Source organism: Adiantum capillus-veneris, chromosome 30 (assembly GCF_014529385.1).
Source record: "Adiantum capillus-veneris isolate H3 chromosome 30, ASM1452938v2, whole genome shotgun sequence".
NCBI lineage: Eukaryota > Viridiplantae > Streptophyta > Polypodiopsida > Polypodiales > Pteridaceae > Adiantum > Adiantum capillus-veneris.
This window is the reverse complement of record NC_140960.1, coordinates 87,847,934-87,874,134: the sequence shown is the minus strand read 5'-3', so window position 1 is coordinate 87,874,134 and position 26,201 is coordinate 87,847,934. Positions and strand designations below refer to the sequence as shown.

Below are 26,201 nucleotides of genomic sequence, written 5' to 3'. Positions count from 1 at the left end.
GAGCTCTGACAGGCAACGACGATGGCGGACGCTTTACCATTTGGCTTAAATCCATTTGATGACAATAGTCGGCAACTTTTTGAATTTTTTCAAGTGTGACATGATGCAAACGCCCACACTTCCAAGAAGGAGGCGGACGTCCGCCCCAGTGTGACATAGGCCTTAGTGTCGTGGCCTTTTACTTTGGAGAAACCACCATTTTGTTCTACGGAACAACGAGTTTCAAGACTAGTCGATGTAATAATGAGTTTGAATAATATTCGATTGTAAGCCGGCCCGCCCAGCCTTGTAGATGAATCAACGAGCTCTCTGGATCTCCACGAGCTGCACCTTCAGAAGTAGTTTCAGCTCCATACACGCACATCTGCTCGCCAATGCAGCTTCCTGCCCTCGTTGGAGAAGCTCCCTCGTGAACTTCATCCCTCACTTTCGATCTCCATCCCCCTCTTGTGCTCGCCTACATGCAGAGCTCCAGTGCCGCACCCCAGGCTGAAGCCATTCTAGAATGGTTGCAGCAAGAGATGGGATATCGCCCTCAAAGCCCTTATCAGAACTCCGAGAAGCTCCTGCCTTCTATAGAAAGCTTGCGGAAGATCTGTAGAGGTAACATGCTTCCTGTATGGAAATATCTTCTCGAACGTGTCAAATCTGAGAAAACAGTAGAGATTGTAAAGAGAAACATACTTGTCCATGGAAGCCCAACCAGCAGTCCGCAGCAAAAAGCTCCAAATGTCGCGTCTGCAACTTCAGATCTTCCAGGTGGGAAAGGCAAAGGAAACCTAGGTAAAGAGAAGGATGTAATGAAGCCAGCAGGCAGAAGAAGGCAAGCGGATGTTAAGGGTAGGACCAACAGGCCTGCAGGTGATTCATCAAAGGCAAAAGATAGTGGCGAAGGGGAGAAAGATAAATCTTCTGAGGGTAATGACTCCAAAGAGAAGGCTTTGAGAGAGAGAGAGGCAGCTGAATTTGAAGTCGAAAGGTTGCGGCATGTGCTAGATAGACTTCAAAAGGATCTTAAAAGCAGGATGCTTGAGTTATCAAGGGAAGAAGGTGAGCGCCAACGAGTTTTGGATGACAAATATGATTCCAGGTATTATGCCAGCCTTATGTAGATCATAGAATGCATCACATTTTGTGCCAAGTTTTGAAACAGATTGTGGGCTGTAAGATAGGCTATTTTTCATCTTGAAGTGGAGGTTAATCAGGTTACTTAGCTGCTAGTAGAGATTCAATTTGTTTAGACCTTACCAAGTCCTAATAATTTTTTGGGGCTCCGAAATGCTGTGATCACTCAATTTTACACTAGAAGGGGACATACTACAATTCTTAATAGGAGGCGTTAATCAGTCCAGAGGGATGGTTATGGAAGTGTGAAGTATGCCCAATGAATTGTATGTATAGGCTCTATGCGTGTATATTTGAATCTTGTGACTTGCAAATTCTAACAAAACCTCTGTGAAAAAACCATTGTAACTTTTGAAATTCCTTTCAAACAAAACGTTTTTGGTCCTACAGTTAGTGGCAGATACTACAGTATTGAGAGTGGGATTAATCTTCCTTGAGGATCAACTGAAAGCCAACACTTAAACATGAGAAAAAAAGGGTTATGGTTCAGGCAATAATCAAGAGAAAGGTCTCAAGAGAAAGAGCTCTAATACCAATGTTAGGCACAACATTTACAAGTGTAACACACACAAATATCACCCTTTCCGACCGAATGACAACTTGACACCGCTCTCTATGGAGCTCCAAACTCGTTCTACCCAATGGCTCTAGGCAACTCCTATAACTAGTTTCCTCTTGAAGCTGATTCAAGATGTCTTCTAGGTGCTAGATCCAACTTTTAACAACAGAACCGCAAGTCAGAGTGACTATCCTCCTACCGAGCTGGGAGATCACATCTGCCACAGTCGAGGTGTATATGTTGTAAGGTTACCGAGGAATGTAGACAACTCTGAAGGGTAAGAATCCATTTGATCAAGTGAGTAGGAGAGCAGTCTCTACCGATCAAGCTGGCAAAACTTGTATGATCCCCCACATCTTGTGGGTAAACTCCCCAAGAAGTCTAAGACTCTAAAGCATCGAAGCTCCACTCTAGTTTGTAGATGTTGATGACCAAGAAAAGATACAAGATCATCTCGGTTAGGCCAAGAGAATGCTTCTTTGCAGGCCATGTACGTGTTGTACCAAGGTCCGAAGAAAAGTCTCTGCTCACTACGTGTGAGCACTGAGAGTGCGCGTGTGCAGAGAGAGAGAGAGAGAGAGAGAGAGAGAGAGAGAGAGAGAGAGAGAGAGAGAGAGAGAGAGAGAGAGAGAGAGAGAGAGAGAGAGATAAGGGATGTCCTTTAGCAGCATATCTTTATCTGTTTGTAGGAGAGACTATGTCCGACTTTCTTCATGCTCAGAGTCATGCATTTTGTGGCTTGACCATGCCAGTACCTTCAGCTTCGGACCTTATCGATTAGGAGTTTGCTGATGACACTATGCTAATGTTGCGCTATTTGCTAGCAGCTCTTGATGCCATGCGGGAGGCCCTGGAGGTTTTTTGCATTGCCAGTGGTGCATGCATTAACTGGCATAAATCCTATGGGTTATTGGTTGGTAGTGATGACATACCTACTTGGGGGGTAGCTGATGGTTTCACATGGCTGCAGCCGGGTTAGACATGCAGATATCTGGGCTTTCAGGTTGGATTTGACGTTTCCTCACAGCAGCAGTTTGCACCCGTACTACAGTCTATTCGCAGGAAGCTATGTCATTGGTCTTCACGTCATTTGTCGTTGGCTGGCCGTGCATTGGTTGCCAACTAGGTCATTCTGGCTACAGTATGGTATACGGCCTCTTGTTGGATGCTACATTCTGGTGTGATAGCTCAGCTCCGCCGACTAGTGTGGAACTTTTTATGGAGTGGCACAGATGGGACTACTGATACTCGTACTCGAGTTCGTTGGTCCACGATTATTCGTCCTAGGTCAGAGGGAGGCCTTGGCATTATTGATCCAGAATTATAGAGCCACGCCCTTCTTACCAAGCTTATTGTTCGGGGTCTTTTTCCCGGCCAAGAACCTTGGAAGATGCTTCTTCAGGCCGCTCTTTGCATAGCGACTCCACGCCTCGACACTAGAGATGGTCATACTTGGCATACAGGGTATCGTTTTCTCTTTACAGATGCCCCCTTGTTCACCAACACTCTCTCACCCTTCATCCGATCGCTCCTTCAGATTTGGGTTTCCATGCGACGGGCTATCATACGCTCACCTCCCTCATGTCGTGAGGAGATTGAGCGCCAGCCACTCATTTGGAATGATGCAGTTCTTGATTCTCCACCCCGTCAGCTTGGAGAGAGGACTCACATTGATTGGGTTGCTTGGGACACTGGCCCTGCTGCCTCTATGCGGTTGTTTCATGAGACGTATGCTGGATGCAGATTTTGTGGCAGAATTATGACATTGGTCGCGGGGTGACAGACAAACTGCTTGAGATTGACTCCGCCGTTCCTGCACAGTGGGACGCAGTCATGCGCGGCACGGTTTAGATGCCTCCACATAGTGGCTGGGAAGGTCTCTTTGCTCATAGCACTCTTATTAGTTCGTTTAGACACCATGCTGTTCACAGTTGATACTGACTACTCTCAGGGGATTCATGCTAGATTGACATATGATACCACCTCTCCGCACCTTGTCTACCCCGGCGTCGATGGGAGGCCATACGAGTAGTTGGCTCCCGCGGGAAGCGTCGTTGTGTTGACCCTCGTTTCGCTTCAGCGAGTCTGGGGTGTCATGACCGCCAAGAAATCTCCGTGGTAAGATGCGGTCACGAGCAGTGTAGCAAACTGTTGTACTTCGCTGATGCAGTGTGAAGATATTGCCTGAAGGTCCCGAACTGAGTGTGAAGATACTGTCAGTAGGTAGGGTAATCCAAGATGAGGGGAAAGCCAGACTCAACAGTTTGCGCTGTGAAGGGCCTCTGAGAGGAGGTGTGGTCAGACCAAGCTGTTTGCACCGTAATCATCCTGTAGAAGTAGGGAAGCCAGACTGCTCTGCGTTGTGAATAACCTCTAAGAACCTCTAAGAAGCGGAAAGGCCAGACCAATCTGTCTGCGCCGTCTTGCTTGTATCTCCTGCCTCCAATCTTCCGATATCAACCAAAACATAATCCGCGCCAACGTCGCCACCAAACCGCGACTTGGTGTGGCTCTCAATGTGAATGAGCTGGGAGTGGCCTATGCCTAGGTCGGGGGATAAGTCTGCTGTAAGGTTACCGAGGGTGAGTGTAAGCAACTTTGAAGGTAGCAATCCAAATGATCAGGAGTGTAGAAGAGCAACTGCACTACCATCCAAGCCAAGCTTTGGGTGACATCGAATGTAGTCGCGTGATGATGCTTGATCTCCCACATCTCGCGGGTAAACTCTCCAAAAGAGTCTAAAGAACTGAAGTCCCACTCCAATCTGTAGATCCAAGCAATGAACCTGTCCAAGAAGCGATCCAAGATCCTCTCCCTAAGTCCATGTAGATGCTCCCGTATAAGCAAGTGATCTGACGTGTTTACCCAAGATGGCGGTGTCTTCTCTGGGAATGTTGGAATCCCATATGCCATGAGCTGCTGAGCATGGCCATATCTCGTGTGAACTCCTCTGGTGAGTTCATAGGTGTGTCCATAGCAAACCACAAGTCACCACCCCCCTCTGGAGTGCGCAACCGCCGAATGATGGTTGGAATGAATGGATCTCCCAAGGATCGTACGCCTGTAGATGATCAAAACGATGTCGAAAATACCGTGTACTGCAGTATTAGTTACTGAGAGATGGACCACCATCAGGTGGTGTCTTGGCAGGAGGTAACTTCATCCTCTATGAAAAACACAAGCCAAGAGGCTGTTGTTTACCCAAAAACACAATTGCGAGGTGATGAAAACGCTACTGTCCAACGATTTTCATCGTGCTCGTACGCCTCCGGCATGGTCCAGAGCGGTACAGGGGGTCTGGGGAGGGTGGTGAATCAAAGTCACAACCCCTGGTGGGTTGAAAACAGAGAAAACAGCAGGGGTTAATGGCCGACATCCGACGATATCACGTGCACATCTAACCCTATGTGCATGTGGACATGCTACTTCAAGTCTAGGGTTCAGGTCAGCTTAGGAAGTGTTCTGGCACCTTTGTGAGCCTGTGCGCAAGCCGTGCATGTCCAGGCACTTAGAGTAGTTGCATATCCTTTGGTTGTCAGTACCCATCATGAGCATTTTACAAGGCACAGAACCCGTTTTCCCTATTTTATCCATTTTTCAGTTATTATTTATAAGTGACTTTTGTTGGAAAACTGGGTAGGGCAATTTTGCTAAGCATCTATAAAAGAAACCTAGCGCTAACACTATTTGGCAGAAGAGGTAGCAGAGTACGAGCAACTTGCAGTGCACCTTCTCGGCAAGAGCGGCAGGAGACTTAGTGTTTTCCGCCACAAGACAGCCTGGCGTTTTTGGACATCCCAGATCAGCGAGCATTTTCAGATCCCAGCAGATAGCGCCAACAGATTGCAGATCAGCATAGCGTTATCTACAGCAGATCAGGACCATCGTTTTTGCTACAGATTCCTTGGCGTTTTTTTTGTTGCGGATCAGCATCATCGTTTTGCAGATTTCCGGCGTCAGAACAGCCCTAGCATCAGCGTTTTCAGTTTTCAGCTCTTAGACACCGCAAGATCAGCCCCTACTCTCGCAAATCTCACCTACCCACAGCAGATCCTCGCCGCACTGTCAGATCAGCCAGCGTTTTCAGATTCAGCCCGCTGTCCGCAAATTTCAGCATCTGCGTTTTCAGCGCATCGTCGCCCTCGCCGACAGTGTCAGAATTCAATAGCTAGCAGATTTGTAGATTTCAGTCCCTAGCGTTTTCAGATTTCAGCCCGTCCTCGTCGTCGTCATCATTGTCGTCGACATTGTCGGCAAGTCCATTGCATCTAGACCATTGTACCAGATTTTGTGTAATCAATAGCATAGATCTCTCTTGCCACAGAGAGGGGGGCCCTTGGAGGAGGGTTTGAGAACCTTCTGGTGTCGTATTCTTCTCTCCCTCTCTCTCTCTCTCTCTCTCTCTCTCTCTTAGTCTTAGCACCTTCATTCACAGTGTCATTCACTTTGTTTTTGTGATCATTGCACTCTCTTACTAAAGGAACGGAAGGCTCTCCCTTTTTAAGTAAAAGGAACCCTTGAGCACAGTTTGGAGCACTCATCTTGAGCAAAGTTCGACATTCACTTCTGTTGCACCTTATAGACGGAAATGGAGAGGATACGGGTCTGCAAGGCACCAGATGTCAAGCTGGTGTGTCGAAAAGCAAGATCGAGGGTTAAAGACTCTAGCGCTGCCCCTCCATGCTGAAAACGCAGCAGATCCCAAAAACGCAGATTTGGTTGAAATCGCAAATGGAACAGAGGGGTTTTCTGGCGACGAAAAGTCCCAAAAAGATAGCGCTGGTAGCTGGAAGCAAAAACGCCAGTGTAAGAAGAAAAAAAAAACGCAGGTGAAGGGGGGTCCTTTGTGTGAGAGTGCGCGTGTGCGGGCGAGAGAGAGAGAGAGAGAGAGAGAGAGAGAGAGAGAGAGAGAGAGAGAGAGAGAGAGAGAGAGAGAGAGAGAGAGAGAGAGACAAACGCAAGGTACGGTGAAGAGGGCATAGTAACAGGGAATGGCCATTTTCAGGTCTCCGTTCCTCGTTCCCAACCCAATTTCCCGTTTCGAATCCCCATTCTGTGTTTCAAACGTGAGTATCCGAAACAGGGAATGCCTTTTCATGCATGTTGCCGTTCCCCGTTCCGGGTAACTATGGAAGAGGGGGCGATCAGCCCCCCATGCCTGGAAAAATCCCCCACGACCCAACAGAAAAATCATATATGGAAATATATGAGGGCACCTGTCACGTGACACATCCAACCCTATGTGTCCATGGACAAGCTACAGCACGATCAGGGTTCAGTCAGTCCAGTCAGTTTAGATTTAGAAGTGATCTGGCACTTTTTATGAGTCTATTCGTAGACCGTGCATGCCCAGTCACTTAGTGTAGATGCATATCCTCTGGTTGCACACAACATGATCATAAGCATTCCCATCAGAATCCATCAGAATCCTTCAGGGGAATTTTCCAGTGCATTTAGCCTATTTTACCTATTTTTGACAATTTTCACTTATTATTTTTAAGTGACTTTTGTTGGAAAGTAGGTAGGGCAATTTTGCTAAGTTTGTATATAAGCAAACTAGAGTTAGCACTATTTGGCAGAAGAGGCAACAGGAGCCAAGCTCAGCTGTCAACTTCTCAACAAGATCCCTTGGTGGACCTTCCTCCAAGCAAGAAGCAAGATCCCCCCGCAAGATCCTCTCAAGCCTAGCGTTTTTGCAGAGCATAAGCCTGGTGTTTTTGCATCTAGACACCATCGCTAGAAGACCTAGTAGATAGCGTTTTTGCATCAGCATCCTCAGCAGCAAAGGACCTTCTCTAGCGTTTTTGGTCCAACTTCAGCCTCTAGCGTTTTTGGTCCCAATTTCAGCCCTTTGCAGATTCAACATGCAACGTTTTTCATCAGTGAAGTACTTGCAAGATTAGCCCTAAAAGGTAGCAGATTCAGCCCGGTAAGAACCTCAGTTTTCAGCCTTAAGAAGCCTCAGTTTTCAGCCCTAAACCTGCAGATTTTCAGCGTCAAAGACCCACAGAAAAGAGCCCCCAAATCAGCGTTTTTGGATCAGTTGCAGATTTCAGCCCTTAGCGTTTTTGGACAGCAGTAGAAAGGTTGCAGATTTCAGCCCTTAGGTCGACTTCGTCATCATCGTCCTCATCGTCGACATAGCCTAGACTTGCATCAGTCACATGTATTTAGTTTATACCAGTTTGTGCAATCATAAGTAGACCACTCTTGTTAGGGAATAAAGGCCTAAGTGCCTTGTACTTATAACTTATAAGTTAAAAAGACTTATAAGTGAGGGGGCCCAAGTGTGAATGGCCCCCTAGTCACTTACTCATATACTCAAATGTGAAGCCCAAAAGAATAATAGCGTGACTTCTCCCAAATTCAACGAGCTCTCTCTCTCTCTCACGTTTTCCCTGCGCAAGCTTCTTCTGCGCCACTCTCCCCTTCTCCTTCACTCTCATTGCATAGAACAGCAAGTGGGCTCTCTCTCCTGCTCCCCCACACATGGTATCAGAGCTTTAGGGTTTCCAAGAGAGCCATCTTCGCAACACAGATCAGAATTCTGTTTTTGCTCGCTGCGGGAAGGATATTCAACCGTTTTCGATCAACTCTGTCGCGAAGGGATCCTCTCACCGTGTAGAATCGACCTCCGGTGACAGTTTCCCCAAAATTAGGGTTTCAAAAACTGGCGAACAGCAGCCTATTTCTGCTGAAATTGACCAATTTCGGGGTCAATTTGATGCAATTTCATTAGGGCAAGTCTCACAGGTCAATCTTACAGGTGTTTCCACCAACGAGGTTCTGAAAATTCAGCAAAACAGGTGTTTACAGGTCTGATTTTTGCCCTAAAACAGGGAATTTCAGCAAGCAAATGATGTATACACCTTGTGGAAACCTTTGGTAAGGGTTTGGCAGTGAATGTACGCCGTTTTGGGGTGATTTCGCGTGAAATTTGCTCGCTGTTTTTCTGTAACAGCAAGCTGTTTTTTACCCGATTGCGCACATTTGGGCGTGTTTAGGTCGGCAAAACAGGGTTTCAGTGTTTGCAATCACTCAGAATGGCTTCTAGCAGTGAAAGTGGCAATTTGTTGCACATTCGCAAGCTTGAAGGTGCCCATAACTTTGCTATATGGAAGAAGCAATGTTATAATGTGATGTTGCAGAAGAAACATGCGAAACCTATTAAGTTACAGGGTGTGAAACCGGTTGATATGGAGATTGAAGAATGGGAAGAAGTGGACGAGTTGGCTCGCTCCACGATCATGCTTTCGGTGTCTGACAATTTACTCTTCAATGTAGAGAATGAGCAGACAGCATGGGGCATGTGGAAGCGTTTAGACGAGTTGTATGCACAGCAGAGTGCTACCAGTAAAGTGTGTTGGCTTAAGAAGCTTATGGATCTCCGCATGAAGGAGGGCACGCACATGTCAGTGCACCTCAATGAATTCAATTCTATTTTTAGCCAACTGACAGAGCTGAAATTCACGATTGATGAGGAGTTCAAAGCTACTTTTCTGCTATGCACATTGTCCGAGAGTTGGGATGTATTCCGGACAGCTCTTAGTAACTCAAGTGCGTCACTTAAGTATGCAGATGTAGAGAGTTCTCTCTTGATGGAAGAGATGAACAGGAAGAACACCACAGGTGGGTCTTCTAATGCATTGCACTTGAGAGGCAGGTCTCAACAGAGGGAGAAATCTGACAGTAAGGACAGGGCACGCAGCAAATCTCGTAGGAAAGATGTTGTGTGTCATCATTGTGGAAAGAAAGGGCATTATAAACGGGAATGCTATGAGTGGAAGAAAGAGAAGAACAAGGGTGCTGAAACTGATGCAAAGGACAAGGGAAATGCCAAGAAGAGCACTGTGTTGATTGAGGAAATCAATGTTGCTAGTAGTTGTGACAGTGACAGCAGCACTGATGTACTCAATGCCTCTTCTGTGGATGCACATACCCTTGCTATGGGTTTTGATGTGAACATGCATACTTGGATTCTTGATTCAGGTGCCTCCTTTCATGTAACACCTCATAGGGATTGGTTTACACAGTACTCAGGTGAGGTGCAGGGCACTGTTTTTTTGGGAGATAATTATGCATGTGACATTGCAGGTATTGGCAGTGTCCAGTTTTCCTTTGCTGATGGTATGACTTTTGTTTTGCACAAAGTGCGCCATGTGCCACAACTCAAGAAGAGTTTGATTAGTACGGGGCAGCTAGATGATGCAGGCTATCACACCACTTTTGGTGATAGCAAGTGGAAAATTTGTAAAGGGGCCCGGATTGTAGCCAAGGGTTGTAAATCGGACACTTTGTATCCTTTGCATGTATCTAGTGTGCGTGAACATGTTGTCGCCGTAACCGAGCAGCCAAGTGTTTCTTTGTGGCATGGCCGGTTGGGACATACTTTCAAGAAGTTTCTTGCGTTTGTTGAGAATCAAACTGACAAGACGCTTAGGTCTTTGCGCTTAGACAATGGGGGGGAGTATGTATCAAAAGCATTTATTGACTTTTGTGCTACTAAAGGTATTAAAAGAGAGCTCACGGCTCCTTTTAATCCCTCTCAGAATGGAGTTGCAGAGAGGTTGAACCGGACTATCCAAGAGAAAGTTCGGAGTATGCTGTCACATGCTGCATTACCTCATGGTTTTTGGGCAGAAGCTGTGCAAACAGCTATTCACTTGATTAATCGCTCACCTAGCAAGGCTTTGGGTGGAAAGGTGCCTGAGGAGGTGTGGTCTGGCAAGCCACCCTCATATGCACATTTAAGAGTGTTTGGTTGTGAGGCCTATGTTCACATCCGGAGTGAACTGCGCACCAAACTAGAACCAAAGTCTCGTAAATGCATTTTCCTAGGATATGGTGAGGATGGTGAAATGGGGTATAGATTATGGGATCCCGCATTACGGAAAATCATACGCAGCAATGATGTCATCTTCAATGAGAATTGCATGCACAAACAGCCCACAAAGGTCGAGGAAGTCCGTCGGGTTGTTTTTCGTGAAGATGTTACATATGGATAGCCAAGAAGGCCCAATGTTCAGCAGCCTTTACATGCTGAAAATGGTGCTGAAAATCAACCATTAGCTGTTGAAAATCAGCCCCAACAAGTTGCCATTGATGCACCACAGGTAGGGGAACAGGTTGATGCTCCTAGACCGCCCGTTGTTGCGATGCAACCGGCTGAACAGCCTGCTGTTTTTGATGGTTTACAGGCTGAAAATCCACTTGTTATGGATCATTGGGTGCGTAGGTCTACTCGGGTGACAAGGCTCCCCGATAGATATGAACCGTCTTTGGACTATGTCATGCTTACTGATTGTGGTGAGCCGTCTTGCTATAAAGAGGCTATGCAACGGGAAGACAGTAAGAAATGGTTCAAAGCAATGGTTTCGGAAATGCAGTCTTTGGAGAAAAACCATACATGGGACTTGGTTGATTTGCCTAAAGGGCATAAGGCTCTGCCATGTAAATGGGTTTACAAGACCAAGGTCACATCTGATGCTTCTTCTAAGTACAAGGCACGTTTGGTTGCTAAAGGGTACAAGCAAAAGCATGGTGTTGATTTTGATGAGATTTTTTCTCCTGTTGTAAAGCTTGCCACATTACGTCTTGTTTTAGGCCTGGTTGCTTCTGAAGATATGGAGTTAAAGCAAATGGATGTCAAAACAGCGTTTTTGCATGGCGATTTGCTTGAGATGATCTATATGATGCAGCCAGAAGGTTTTGTGTCAAAGGGGCAAGAGAAGAAAGTATGTAGACTCTTGAAGAGCTTGTATGGTTTGAAACAGTCTCCCCGTGCATGGTATCACAAGTTTGATACATTCATGAGGTCTCAAGGATACAAAAGAAGTAATTCTGATCACTGTTTGTATATCAAAACGGCAAGTGATGGATCTCTTCTATTGCTGATTTTGTATGTTGATGACATGCTTATTGCGGGTAAAAATGTCACGGAGTTGAATGCACTACAGCAAAGCTTAAAGAATCGCTTTGACATGAAGGATCTTGGTGATGCTAATCATATTTTGGGCATGCGTATCTCTCGAGATAGACTCAACAGGCGTCTGTATCTATCTCAACAAGATTATGTTAATAAGGTGCTACATCGTTTTCATATGGATGGGGGGAAGGCACTTGGTACTCCGCTGCCTCCATATGTAAAACTGTCTGCACATGACTGCCCAAACACAGATGATATGCGGGCTGAAATGGCCAAGATTCCTTATGCATCAGCCGTTGGCAGTTTGATGTATGCTATGGTTGCTACACGTCCGAACATTGCATTTGCGGTGGGAGTGGTAAGCAGGTACATGAGCAATCCTGGCAAAAAGCATTGGGAAGCAGTGAAGTGTATCTTGAGATACTTGAAAGGCACTAAAGACTTGTGCATTTGTTTTGGGAAGAGTGAGACATCTGTGCATGGCTTTACAGATGCAGATTTTGCTGGACATCCAGATTGCAGGAAGTCTACCTCTGGATATGTGTTTACATTCACAGGAGGTGCAATTTCTTGGATTTCTAGACTGCAAAAATGTGTTGCTTTGTCTACCACTGAGGCTGAGTATGTGGCTGCCACTGAGGCATGCAAAGAAGCTTTGTGGCTCATGCGTTTGGCAGAAGAGCTTGGCATTAAGTCACCGGTTCCTGTGCTACACTGTGATAGTCAGAGTGCTATTATGCTTGCAAGGAATCCTGTTTTTCATGCCAAGACAAAGCACATAGAGGTGAAGTATCATTTTATCAGGAGTGTGCTTGATGACAAGAGTATTACACTTGTCAAGGTGCACACAGATGACAATCCTGCAGATCTTTTGACCAAGAGTCTTCCAGCAGAGCGGTTTGCATATTGCCGTCAGATGATGGGTGTTGGATGAGTAAGTGCATGATTAGCTGTTGTATCATAGTTAGCTGATTCTTTGATCTCCCAAGGTACATTGCCTTTAGGTGGGAGGTTGTTAGGGAATAAAGGCCTAAGTGCCTTGTTATAAGTTAAAAAGACTTATAAGTGAGGGGGCCCAAGTGTGAATGGCCCCCTAGTCACTTACTCATATACTCAAATGTGAAGCCCAAAAGAATAATAGCGTGACTTCTCCCAAATTCAACGAGCTCTCTCTCTCTCTCACGTTTTCCCTGCGCAAGCTTCTTCTGCGCCACTCTCCCCTTCTCCTTCACTCTCATTGCATAGAACAACAAGTGGGCTCTCTCTCCTGCTCCCCCACAACTCTCGCCGACGAGAGTGGGGCCTTCGGAGGAGGGTTTTACAACGTCTCTGGTGTCGTATCTCTCTTTTCTCTCTATCTCTCAGTCTCATACACTTGCACTCACAGTGTCCCTTCACTTTGTTTGTGATCATAGCATTCTCTCATTAAGAACGAAAGGCTCTTCCTTCCATAAGAACAAAAGGAACCTTGAGCACAGTTCGGACCACTCATCTTGAGCAAAGCGCAAACATTCATTCCGTTGCACCTTATAGCACCCGGACAAAAGTGGGCGGCCGACCCCAAACTCGAGCGGCCGGACGAGGTACAACCTAGACTATGGGTGGCCAGCCCAGAGACATACTAGCCGTACAAGTATGCCCTAGACCTGTGAAGAAGCAGAGTGGTGCAAGTCTAACACCCCCTCTCATCACTTGATGCTGAAGAAATTGCATGAAGCCGAAGATGTGAGGCAAATGATAAAGATGTTTGCTGCGATGTCCACTGAAGAACAATACTCCATGAGTGTAGCAGCAGTCTGGGGTGTCCCAACCGTCAAGAGATCTCCATGGTAAAGTGCTGTCACAAGCAGTGTAGCAAACTGCTGTACTCCGTCGATATAGGGTGAAGATACTGCATGAAGGTCCCAAAGTGAGTGTGAAAACAACTCCTTGTCCTGAAAGAAGTGCCAATAGCCCAATAGACTCTGTGGTGTCTGTAGTCGAACTGTTTGGAGAAAATGGGGAAGCCCAGGAACCATCATGAGAATGACCGGAAGCTTGTCAATGCATGAACCTATAACCCAAGGTGGCCAGGTGGCTAAGCTGTGTAAAACTCCAGGAAGGCCATATGTAGTAATCTGCGCCATAAACTTTCTCCAAATCAAGGAAAGCCAGACTAATAGTCTGCACTGTAGAAGCTACCGTAAGCTGCAGCAGTCACCGATAGACCGCACGGACCACCACTGGATGGTGTCCTGTCAGTAGGTAGGATAATCCAAGATGAGGGGAAAGCCAGACTCAACAGTCTGCGTTGTGAAGGGCCTTTGAGAAGGGGTGTGGTCAGACCAAGCTGTCTGTATCGTAATCATCCTGTAGAAATAGGGAAGGCAGATTGAGAAGTCTGCACTGTGAAGATCCTCTGAGAAGAGGAAAGGCCAGACCAATCTATCTGCACCGTCTTGCCTGTATCTTCTGCCCCCAATCCTTCGGTGCCAACCAAAACAGAATCCGTGCCAACAACGCCACCAAACCGCAACTCGGTGTGATAAGTCTACTGTAAGGTTACCGAGGGTGAGTGTAAGCAACGCTGAAGGTAGCAATCCAAATGATCAGGAGTGTAGAAGAGCAACTGTACTACCATCCAAGCCAAGCTTTGGGTGACTCCGGATGTAGTCGCGGGATGCCCGATCTCCTGATGAGCGCGCGGTGGTGTGTGCAAGTGATAGAGCACGCGAAGATGTGCAGGCCTTGAGGCTTGAAGCGGAGGCATTGTGCTGCAGAAGGGAAGCGCTAGCAGAACGAAGAGGGAGAGAGAGCTCATATTTTTTGGGGAAAACTCAATAAGTGAGTTTTGGGTTTTCCCACTTTTATTATAAGTGACCTTTAAAAAATGTGTCTAGGTTCAATATGAACCTGAACATGGACAAAGTATAAAAATGTACAAAGAGGGGTTATTTAGGCCTTTAATCCAACAACCTCCCACTTAAAGGCATAAATGACGCCTTTAAGTTAACCAACTTCCACTAGTTGTATGCAATGCTCATGTTGAGCCTAAGCAAGACTCTTGGTGAGAACATCTGCAGGGTTATCCTGTGTACGGATCTTAGTCAAGCTGACTAGACCATCCTCCAATATCTGTCGTATGAAGTGGTACTGCACATCTATGTGTTTGGTACGCGCATGAAACATGGAATTTTTGGCTAAATAGACAACACTCTGGCTATCACAACCCAACATGGGTGTATGAGCAAGCATGCCAAGTTCTTTTGCAAGTCTGCCCAACCAAATGGCCTCTTTTGAAGCCTCTGTGGCTGAAATATATTCAGCCTCAGTAGTACTCAATGCCACAATTTTCTGTAACCTAGAACACCAAGAGATTGCACCACCAACAATGGCAAATACATATCCACTGATAGATTTCTTGGTATCCATGTCACCTGCCATGTCTACATCACAATATCCCTGCAACTTTAAGTCACTTTTGCCATAACAGATACACTTTGATTGTGTACCTTTCAAATATCTCAGAATGCATTTGATAGCTTCCCAATGCGCTTTGCCAGGATTCGACATGTATCGACTAACAACTTCCACTGCATAAGCAATGTCTGGACGAGTGGCAACCATAGCATACATAAGAGAACCACAAGCTGATGCATAAGGGATTCCCTTCATTGCTTTCAATGCCACCTCATCCTTTGGGCAATCTGCTTTGCTAAGCTTAGTGTATGGAGGTAAAGGTACTCCAAGAGGCTTAGCATCAGCCATATTAAACCTGTCAAGTACTTTTGCAATGTACCTTTTTTGAGATAAAAACAACAATTTCAGCTTTCTATCTCTTTTAATACGTAGCCCAAAATATGCTTTGCATCACCCAAATCCTTCATAGCAAATGTTGAATTTAGCTTACGTTTCAGAGCATCAAGACTAGTCTTATGTTTCCCGGCAAGCAGCATGTCATCAACATAGAGAACAAGTATGATGGGACTACCATCTTCATCCCTTTTCGTATACAAACAATGATCTGCATGGTTGCGTTTAAAGCCTTGAGACAGCATAAAAGTGTCAAACTTCTTATACCACTGCCGTGATGATTGTCTCAAACCATACAGAGCCCTTTTCAGTTTGCATACAAGTTCCTCATGTGTAGGAACTACAAAACCTTCAGGTTGTTTCATGTATATGTCCTCTTCAATGTCACCGTGCAAAAACGCTGTCTTTACATCCATTTGATTCAATTCCAAATCAAGCACCGCAACGAGAGCAAAAAGGACACGTAAAGTTCTAAGCTTTACAACGGGAGAAAAGATTTCTTGAAAATCAATTCCTTCTTTTTGTGCATATCCTTTTGCAACCAATCTTGCCTTGTACTTGGGTTTTTCATCCACAATCTTAATCTTGTATACCCATTTGTTAGGAAGAGCCTTTCTCCCTTTAGGCAATGGCACAAGATCCCAAGTATCATTTGCATACAAGGATTTCATTTCCTCTTGCATTGCAAGCTCCCATTTACTGCTTGACTCACATGTCTTTGCCTCTTTATACGTAAGAGGCTCTCCCTCATCTGTCAACATAATGTAATGCAAAGAGGGATCATATCTACTCACAATCCGTCTTGGACAAGTAGACCGCCTCACCCAATAATCCACATTATCCGGTAATGGGCCTACATCAGGTGGCATAATAAAATCATCAACAATGGGCTGCTGTACATCATTTTCAGCACCATTTTCAGCATTGTTTTGTGTCTGTAAATGCCCTTCAGGAGCCTCAATTTGTTGTCCAGCATCATCTAGCTTAAACACCACTGGATCATCTACATTTTTAGCCATATGTGGTGCATCCTGAGGGTCAAAAATAGGCCTAACAGGTGGCTGGTCATGCTGAAATTTGACCCTTTTATGGTCATGCTTTGAGGCACAATTGTTTTGAAGCAGCCTTGCCTCATTAAAAACAACATCCCGGCAGCGTACAACCCTTTTGAGCTGAGCTAACCAAATCCTATAACCCATTTCGCCTTCTTCACCATATCCCATGAAAAGGCCTTTAATGGATTTAGCATCTAGTTTACTCCTCAACTCAAGTCTAACATGCACAAAAGTCTCGCAACCAAAAATGCGTAAGTGACCATATGAAGCAAACCTCTTCAGGGATGTCACCTTTCAAAGACATGTGAGGGGATCGATTGCATATATGCACTGCAGTTTTCAAAGCTTCTCCCCAAGACCCATGAGAGAGATTGGTTGTGGACAGCATGCATCTCACCCTCTCACAAAGTGTCCTATTGAATCTTTCAGCCACACCATTAGAAGAGGGGCTGTATGGAACAATAAGCTCCCTCTTAATGCCCAAATTTCCACAAAATTTGTTAAATTCAGCACTTGTGAACACCCTCCCATTGTCCGTACGCAAGCATTTTAGCTTTCTACCTGTTTGGGTGGTCACAAATGCATGAAATTTCTTAAACGCAGCAATCATCCTTAGATTTAAGCAAATAAACTCAAATTTTCCTAGAATGATCATCAACAAAGGAGACAAAATAGCATGCACCTCCCATAGACTTAGTAGGCATGCTACATACATCAAAATGTACAAGATCAAGCACACAAGATTTACGAGAGACACCAGAGTAATAAGAACGCTTTACTTGCTTGCCATATTGACATTCATTACAAAAGTCAAGCTTTGTGCCTTTAGCATCAAGCTTGTTCAAAGTACAAAGCTTAGAAAGGCCCTTTTGGCTCATATGGCCAAGCCTCTTGTGCCACAACTCCATGTAAGAGTTAATTTCAGCCAATGCAATAAACTTGCCTAACACGGTCTTTCCATGCATGCAGTAAAGTGTCACTTTCTTTGTGCCCATTACAATCAGCCTTGAGCCTTTAGTCATTTTCCACGATCCTCTCTCAAACAAGATGCTGTAACCATGCATATCCATCTGACCAACAGAAAGCAGACTCTTCTTGATTCCCGATACATATCTAACATCATGCAAGACAAGCTCATTTGTGTCGTCTATGGAGAGATGCACAGTGCCAATACCCTCAATGGAACATGCATGATTGTTTCCAAGGTATACATGGCCATGCTTGCCTGCATCAAAAGTAGAGAAACACTCCTTGATAGGAGTCACATGAAATGAAGCACCGGAATCAACAATCCAAGTCTGGGATAATGCATCATTGACAGTCAACAAAGCATCAATAAGATCACTCTTGGTGATCTGCATGTCTTGTCAATGAACATTAAGAGAGGCATCAATGTCATAAGCATCGTCATCTGACAAAGTGGCACACAAGATGTCCTCTACATCTGACAGCTCCTCAATCACAACACTAGAAGCCACATTGGCCTTCTCTTTGTCCTTTGAGCTATCTTGTGCATCTGTCTTGACTTACTTCTTCTCTTTCTTTTTGTCTCCGCCATTCTTTTTCCGTTCTAACTCGGCTTTGTAGTACCTGCAATCGGGTTTCTTGTGACCTTTCCTGCCACAGTGATAGCAAGTCACATCACCCTTGCCTTTGCTGGTATTTTCCCTTTCCTTACTCTTACTCTTACTCCTTTGTGCATATACATTCTTCTTTTTTGTCCTGCCTCTAACCATGTTGGCAGAGCTGCCTCCCTCTCCACTTGCTTTCCTCCTGATTTCCTCATTCAAGATAGAACCCCTAACACCATCAAAGGTCAAATTGGGGTTATTGGATAATGAAACCACCAATGTTTCCCATGACTCAGGTAAGGTCATAAGCAAGAAGATAGCTTTCAGCTTATCATCAAAAGGGGGCAAGCATGAGTCCTGTAACTACGACAAAGTACCTGCGAACAACGACAAGTGCTCTGCAGCGCTCTTGGGCTCATCTAGTTGCATGCCAACAAGTTTTCGCATCAAATGCACTTGGTTGACAGGTGTTGTATTTTCATACATTTCCTTTAACTTATCCCACACATCAAAAGCAGTTGTGAGACCTTTCACATCAATGACTGTCTCATCGGTCATGGCCATTTTAATGTATGTAACAGCCTTCCTGTTCAGGCTAACCCATGCTTCATCCGTAATATTCTGTGGCTTTACCTGTTCAAGTGCCCCTTCATAATCTTTAAGAAATAGGATTCCTTGGATCGTGTCTTTCCAAAGGTCGAAGCCTGTTCCATCAAACCTCCTAATCTTGAAGAGATTCTTCACATCCGAAGAAGATGAGGCCATAGTTGCACGAATAAGAGGACTAATACACTGAATTTTTGGGCAAAATGCACAAAAACCGGAGTATAGCTTCACAGAGGTGTGCACTACATCTCCAAATGGTCACAGGAGCAATTTGGGGCGAAATAGGTCGATTTGGGCAAAAAAAACAATTTTTAAAATTTATGCGTAGGAAATTTCAACGAGCGAATTTGTTGTCAAAAACAACAAATTTAGTTGTTTTTAGCCTCACAGAACATACATAAGGCTAATGCACAGTCTTTAGAAGCATGTATGAGCAAAAGCCCCAATTTGTAGCATCAAATTGCATGAAATTGAACCACAAATGGTCATACATAGCCAAAATTTGTCAAACGTGCGTAGATTACATCAATTTGCACTTTCCCCAATGTAGTCGTATCATAAAAACACTTGCAAAAACCTGCGTAAATCTGAAATTTGCTGAAAACACCTGTTTTAGGACCTGTTTTTCGGCAATTTCAGTGTTTTCGGGTAGCGGAGACTTAGCAAAAGTGTTCCCACACCTTAATACATCATTTGCAAAACCTGTATTTTGCTGTCATAACCTGTAATTTACTGATTTTGACCTAATTTCAGCCTGTTTTAGGTCAATTTGGTTTACTGGGAGCTCTCTAGTGTCCTGGGACGAGTCCTTTGGCGAGATGAAATTGCAAAATATCGCGTGAAAGTTTACATCCTTGGCTGAAAATCAGCGTTTGCAGGTTTGGGAGCAAACTCTAATTGGACTTTGATACCAGTTGATGAGCGCGCGGCGGTGTGTGCAAGTGATAGAGCACGCGAAGATGTGCAGGCTTTGAGGCTTGAAGCGGAGGCACTGTGCTGCAGAAGGGAAGCGCTAGCAGAACGAAGAGCTCACGTTTTTGGGGAAAACTCAATAAGTGAGTTTTGGGTTTTTCCACTTTTATTATAAGTGACCTTAAAAAAATGTGTCCAGGTCTAATATGAACCTGGACATGGACAAAGTATAAAAATGTACAAAAAGGGGTTATTTAGGCCTTTAACCCAACATCTCCCGCATCTCGCGGGTAAACTCTCCATGAGAGTCCAAAGCACTGAAGTCCTATGCCAGTCTGTAGATCCAAGCAATGAACCTGTTGAAGAAGAAATCCAAGATCCTCTCCCTAAGTCCATGTAGATGCTCCTGTGTAAGCAAGTGATCTGACGTGTCGAGGTCAAGTGATAAGTGTCTGTTCACCCAAGATGGTGGTGTCTTCTTTGGGAATGTCAGAATCCCATTTGCCATGAGCATGGCCATATCTCGTGTGAACTCCTTTGATGAGTGCATAGATGTGTCCATAGAAAATTACAAGTCACCACCCCCTCAGGAGTGCGCAACCACCGAATGATGGCTGGAATGAATGGATCTCCCAAGGATCATACGCCCGTAGATGATCAAGCCGATGTCGAAGATACCGTGTAGTGTAGCAGTCGCTGAGAGGCCGCACGGACCACCATCGGATGGTGTCCTGGTAGGAGGTAACTTCATCCTTTTTGAAAAACACAAGCCAAGTGTTTGCTGTCCACCCAAAAACACACTGCGAGGTGATGAAAACGCTGCTGTCCAGCGATTTTCAGCGTGCTCGTATGCTCTTGGCAGGGTCCGGGGCGATGCAGAGGGTGTAGGGAGGGGTGGTGAGTCACTGTCTCACTGCCCTAGATGGACTGAAAACAAAGAAAACAGCAAGGGGTAATGGCTGAAATCTATAGATTTGAAGAGGAACTTCGCCGGCTAGGCACCGGATACCAAGGCCGAGTAGGTGGTGGCGAGATCCGGGGTCCAGAAGTTAAGTGTTGCCCTTTTGCTACAAAAACGCAGGTCAATTTGCAGCCCACTTTTGATGCACTTTTTGGCACCAAAAACCTTCTGTTTGCTGAAAAAACAAAGGCTTGATGGGTACCCTAGGTGCCCAGTAACTTGTGGAGAGTGTCAACGACACAAAGTGACCAATAAAACCGCTCGAAAATGGACTGAAAACCCAAAAACGCAGATGAAGGTCAAAAACGCAAATGGATCTGGAGGGGTCTTCCGCGACAAAGATGTCCAGAAATGGTAGCGCTGACAGGGAAATCGGTAGATCTGATGTTTCTTGCAAAAAACGCAGGTTGAGATGAGGTCCTCCGCGATAGAAATGGCTCCCGTTTCTGCGCTTGCCTGGCTGATGTAAAAATGTTGGTAGTTCTGGCTCCAGTTACAAAAAACGCTGGCTGATCCAGTCCTTGGGAGAAGAACCTGATGCGATATAGTGCCTAAGAATAGGTAGAGCTTGAAGCTGTTGATACCATGTGAGCTGGGCTCTGATACCATGTGAGTGCACGTGTGCGAGAGAGAGAGAGAGAGAGAGAGAGAGAGAGAGAGAGAGAGAGAGAGAGAGAGAGAGAGAGAGAGAGAGAGAGAGAGAGAGAAACGCAAGGTATGGTGAAGAGAGGGAGAATCGGCCCCCCATGACTACCATGAGCAAAAGACCCAATACAATCAGATGTGTGATCTCTATGAGATGAGAGATGGAAGTGTGTACCCCCCTGCCCCTATAAATAGGTGCCCAAGGGGAGGTAGTGCAATGCTTGGAAAAATCCCCCACGACCCAACAGAAAAATGATATATGGAAGTATACGAGGGCACCTCGACAAAAGTGGGCGGTCGGCCGCAAACTCGAGCGGCCGGGGACCAGGTACAACCTAGACTATGGTTGGCAGCTCAGAGACATACTAGCCGTACAAGTATGCCCTAGACTTGTGAAGCAGTAGAGTGGCGTAAGTCTTAACACTTTGCGACTGAAAAACACTGATTCCATCGCGTTCCTGGTTGTTTTGCAAAACGTTGGCATATTTGCAGAAAAATGCTGGCTGATCTTTTCGCAAAAATGTTGGCTGTGCTGATCAAGCCCTTGGGAGGGGAACCTGTTGCTGAAGGTGATGCGTCCCAAACTTTGGCGATTGATACCATGTGAGAGTGTACGTTGGAGAGGGGGAAAGGGGAATATACCCGGCATACAACACAATGCCTCACTATAGCCCAGGGTATACACAGTGCCCCAATCCACTAGAGTTCACCTTCAAAACTCGACATTACTCGCAAGCAAACCACTGCTTGCGCACAACCATACGCACACATGCCTTTCAATGCACCAGACAGACCCAATCACTTCGTTCCACTCAATTCACAACCTTCCACACTCACACAACCTCTCTCTATCTCTCTTTGCACGACAAACTTCGGGGGGGGGGGCACACACGTCGATACACGCTCGGAAACACACACACACACACACACACACACACACACACACACACACACACACAAACAGAGAAGAGAAGGGGGAATGACGTCCAAAGACAGTAGTGAATAGCCTTCCCGCATATATAACACCATATACAATCAACGCATTGCCTGTGTGAGCGGGATGGAAACATACAGAATGCCTCTATAATGACCCGACGCACACTCTTGGAAGGATACACACACACACTATGGGGCACCGCTCGGCCTATACACCCACCTGGCCGAGATTGGGAACACACCTATGGAGTGAGAGGAGAGAGATTACCCTTTTACCCACTCCACAAAAAAAAAAAAAAAAAAAACTCAGCTCAAAAGAGAACTTCTGATGTTTAGATACAAATGAGCTTGGGCCAACACAAATGGAGCAAATAGCTCACACAATATGGGTAAAATGTACCAGATACAATCACAAATTGAAGCAGAAGCTTCGCTCATAGGAGAAACGTACATAGAAAACAACAGAAAAATAGTGAGGAATTTGGCAAAATGGACAGCGCCATCGCGTCCGGAACGGCCCAAAACCCCAATCTACAATGTTAAAGTGCTCAAATCCGACCTCGGATTAGCAGTTTACTGCCAAAATAGGCTAAAAAATGAGCAAAAACACAGCTGCGGCTGTTCCTCCTCTTCTCTCCACGTTTTTTTTTGTCTTCTCTTTGGTTTTTCAGTTCCCACACTTAGCTTTATTACTTGGGCACCCTTGGCCTTTTAGATGACCTCAAACGAACCCCGAACAGTCCAAAAATTGACCTCGCAGTGCATAGTTGTCACCTTTTTGCATCATCCGCACACCTAGTACTCAGCTTTTTTCAATAATGCATCCCGCCACCATGTGAAGTGGCTCCAAAATATTATCACAAGAAAACACCCACGTTGTGTCCGTACTTATCCACGTGCAAGTATTGACCCCATTCGACCTCCTGACGCCACTAGATGCCATTTGACGCATCTGCTTACCTCATGTCGTCGGCCCGCGGATAGCTTCCTCGAGAAGTTTTACGCGCTATCAACTCCTCATTATTATAGAAAAAACACAATGGTACTGGTGATAGTGAAAATCGATACACTATGTACATGCTGTCCTACCTGTACACATGTGGGCCCCACACAACCACCTGGCTATGGAAAATGGGCAATCCTTTATTTGATGCACCATGCTTGTGTATGTACATATGCGCAATCCCTTGCTCCAAAAAACTCCTGACATAATTTGCCCATCCCCTAGCCTGCTAGATCATTCATGATCAGCAGCAGCAAAAAGCGATATGAGACTCGTCGCATCACAAGTCTCCTCATCCCTCACAGACATTACTTGCTTCACAGACAACTCATCTTTTTCCACCATGATTAATCTAGCATGATACAATTTAAGACGCAATCCATTTACCCTTGACTTATGTAGAACCCCATCCAGGTTAGCCAACTGATATGTACCATTCGGAAAACACTCCACTACCTTGAAAGGGCCTTCTCACTTAATTTGAAACTTCTTTTGGAAGGTGTTGTCTAGCTTACTGTTGTAGCGCAAAACCAAGTCATGCTTCTTGATACCCTTAGTTTTGACCATTTCATTTATCTTTGCCAAAGCCTTATCTTGCATCTTCCCATAATGTTCCAATGCACTCATCCTATCCAGCTGAACCTCTTGTAATTGTAAGAGACTCTCTTTGAATGCATCACTAGGCGGCCCAAGCAACTTCTCTAGCATCTTTACTGCAGGCAACTCTACCTCCACTGGCAACAGTGCTTCCTTTCCATACACCAAATGAAATGGAGTAAACCCTGTACCTGTCTTCACCGAAGTACGGTAAGCCCATAATGCATTAGGCAATTCCAAATCCCAATTCTTGCCTTGGTGCTCTGTCACTTTTGAAAGAATCTGTACCAACTCACCATCGAACCTTTCATTTAAGCCATTACACTGCGGGTAATAAGGAGTGGTATGCTGATGCCGAATCTTCATCTTCGCACATAAAAAGTCTAGCAGTTTAGCTCTAAAGCCTGGACCCTTATCCGAAAGTAGCTCCAATGGCACCCCAAACTTGCAACATATTTCATTATACACAAATTTTGCCACATCCTTTGCAATGATTTGTTTTATTGCTATAGTCTCTGCCCATCTAGAGAGATAGTCCACTGCAGTCAAAATATAGCTTTTGCCCCTGCTTGTGATAGGTAGCGGGCCTATTGCATCAATTCCCCACTTTTTAAACACATCAAATGCCATAATGGTTTTTCGTAGCTCTGGCTTCAACACTCTCTTCCCAAATGCTTGACACCTATTGCAAGACCTACACCAATGGTGAACATCCTTGTGCAAACTAGGCCATACATACCCCTCTTGCAAAATCTTATGCAAGGTGATCTTTAGAGCAAAATGTCCGCCACATGCACCTTCATGATTCTCTTCCAACACTCTATAAAGCTCCTCCCGCCAAGGTACACGTCTCAACACGAGATCAGCCCCTTTCATGTATAAGACATCACCAATCAATTTGTACCTGTATGCTCTACGCACAAAACCATACTTCCTAGACTTCTGAATCTCCTTTGGAATGATTCCTGTTAGCAAAAACTCCTCTTTTTGAGCCAAACTTTCCCGGCCATGATAAAGAGGTAAAGTGGTCCTCAACACAAATAGCTCCCCAATCATGCTTTGAGCTGCTTCATGTGCCTCTCCATTTAGAGCACGTTCAATGTGTCTGATGCTCCATGCTTCAAACTTTTTTAACAGGCCTTTAATTCTGAAGCACATTTCCTTCAATGAGGTGTTCTTGCTCTTCCACACACCCAACACTTGCTTCACAACTAACAAGGCATCACCTTTTATGCTCAACCTTCTAACCCCATGCTTCAAACAAATGTGTAATCCAGCTTCCAAAGTTGCATATTCAGCCTCATTGTTACTATGAGCATCCAATTTGAACCCTCTCTTGCATACTAACTTCCCTTCTGGATCATAGAGTGCTATACCCTCTGAAGCCGTATCATGGTTCTTTCTGTATGAGCCATCAAAGAACAAAACATGTGCATTGTTGATCTGTGGCACTTCTTCAACGACCTTTCTCACCACCTCTTCCTTAACAAGGAGGGGATTCTCCTTGTAAGTCAACAAATCAGCTAGGGTAGCTCTCGTACTGTCTTCCACTAGAAAAGAGAACTCAAACTCTTGCAGCTCAATTACCCATTTCTTGACCACATTTGACATGTTATTGCCATTAATTAACTGTGGCAAAAAGGCATAGCTCGTCAAGAAAACAAAAGGTCGTGGTAGCAAGTAATGACGAAATCGTCGACAAGCAAATATTACTCTGGCCATCACTAGCTCTACTTCCGAGAATTTTCTTTCTACTACCAACTTCACTCGGGTTGCACAATACACTGGCCTCATATAATGGCTGCCCTTTCCCTTTTGCAATAGCATGGCTCCAATGGCATCATCCCCTATTGATGGATTTACATAAAATACTTGCTCCCAATCAAGAGCCTGCATGGCTGACAACCCCCCTAACACCTCTTTCACCTCTTGAAACACTTCTTCACACTTGTCATCCCATTGCAATGGATCATTCTTTGCCACTTGTTGTAATGGATAAAGAAGCTGAGAAGACAATGGAATAAACCGTGCCATGTACTTCACTTTGTGTATAAAGGTTTCCAATTGCTTTGTACTCGTAGGTGATGGAAGAAGAATAATAGACTTAACCTTGTCTGGATCAGCCTCAATGCCATTTTCTGACACCATGTGGCCCAATAACTTCACCCTTGGTTGTGCTAGATGACATTTCTTTGGATTTAGTTGTCCTCCACATTCATTATATCGAGCCAATACCATCTGCAACTTCTCATGGTGTTCAGCCCTAGACACAGAACTCGTCCATAAAAGCTTTAACACAACTACCAATGAATGGTTCCAACACCCAATTTGCTCTCTCTTGATAGAAAGATGGTCCATTTGAAAACCCAAATGGCAATACCGTGTAACAATAGCAGCCCCATGGCGTAATAAAAGTTGTCTTTGTTCGGTCTTTAAGAGCAATCTTCAATTGAAAATAGTCTGAAAAACCATCACACACACTGTACCTCTCATAACCTGCCACTGAATCCAAGA

The 26,201-nt window shown here is 45.1% G+C and overlaps 1 protein-coding gene across 2 annotated transcripts in view; it reads left to right on the top strand.

The window, feature by feature from the left end:
- Window positions 1-251: 251 nt before the first annotated feature.
- Window positions 252-26,201, top strand: part of AUG5 (HAUS augmin-like complex subunit) — a 100,842-nt gene continuing 74,892 nt past the window's right edge. For both annotated transcript variants that reach the window (XM_086507225.1, XM_086507224.1), the window contains exon 1: window positions 252-1,090. In XM_086507225.1, the coding sequence (XP_086363351.1) occupies window positions 462-1,090 (629 nt within the window). In that variant the 5' untranslated portion in view covers window positions 252-461. The remainder of the gene's footprint in view (window positions 1,091-26,201) is intronic.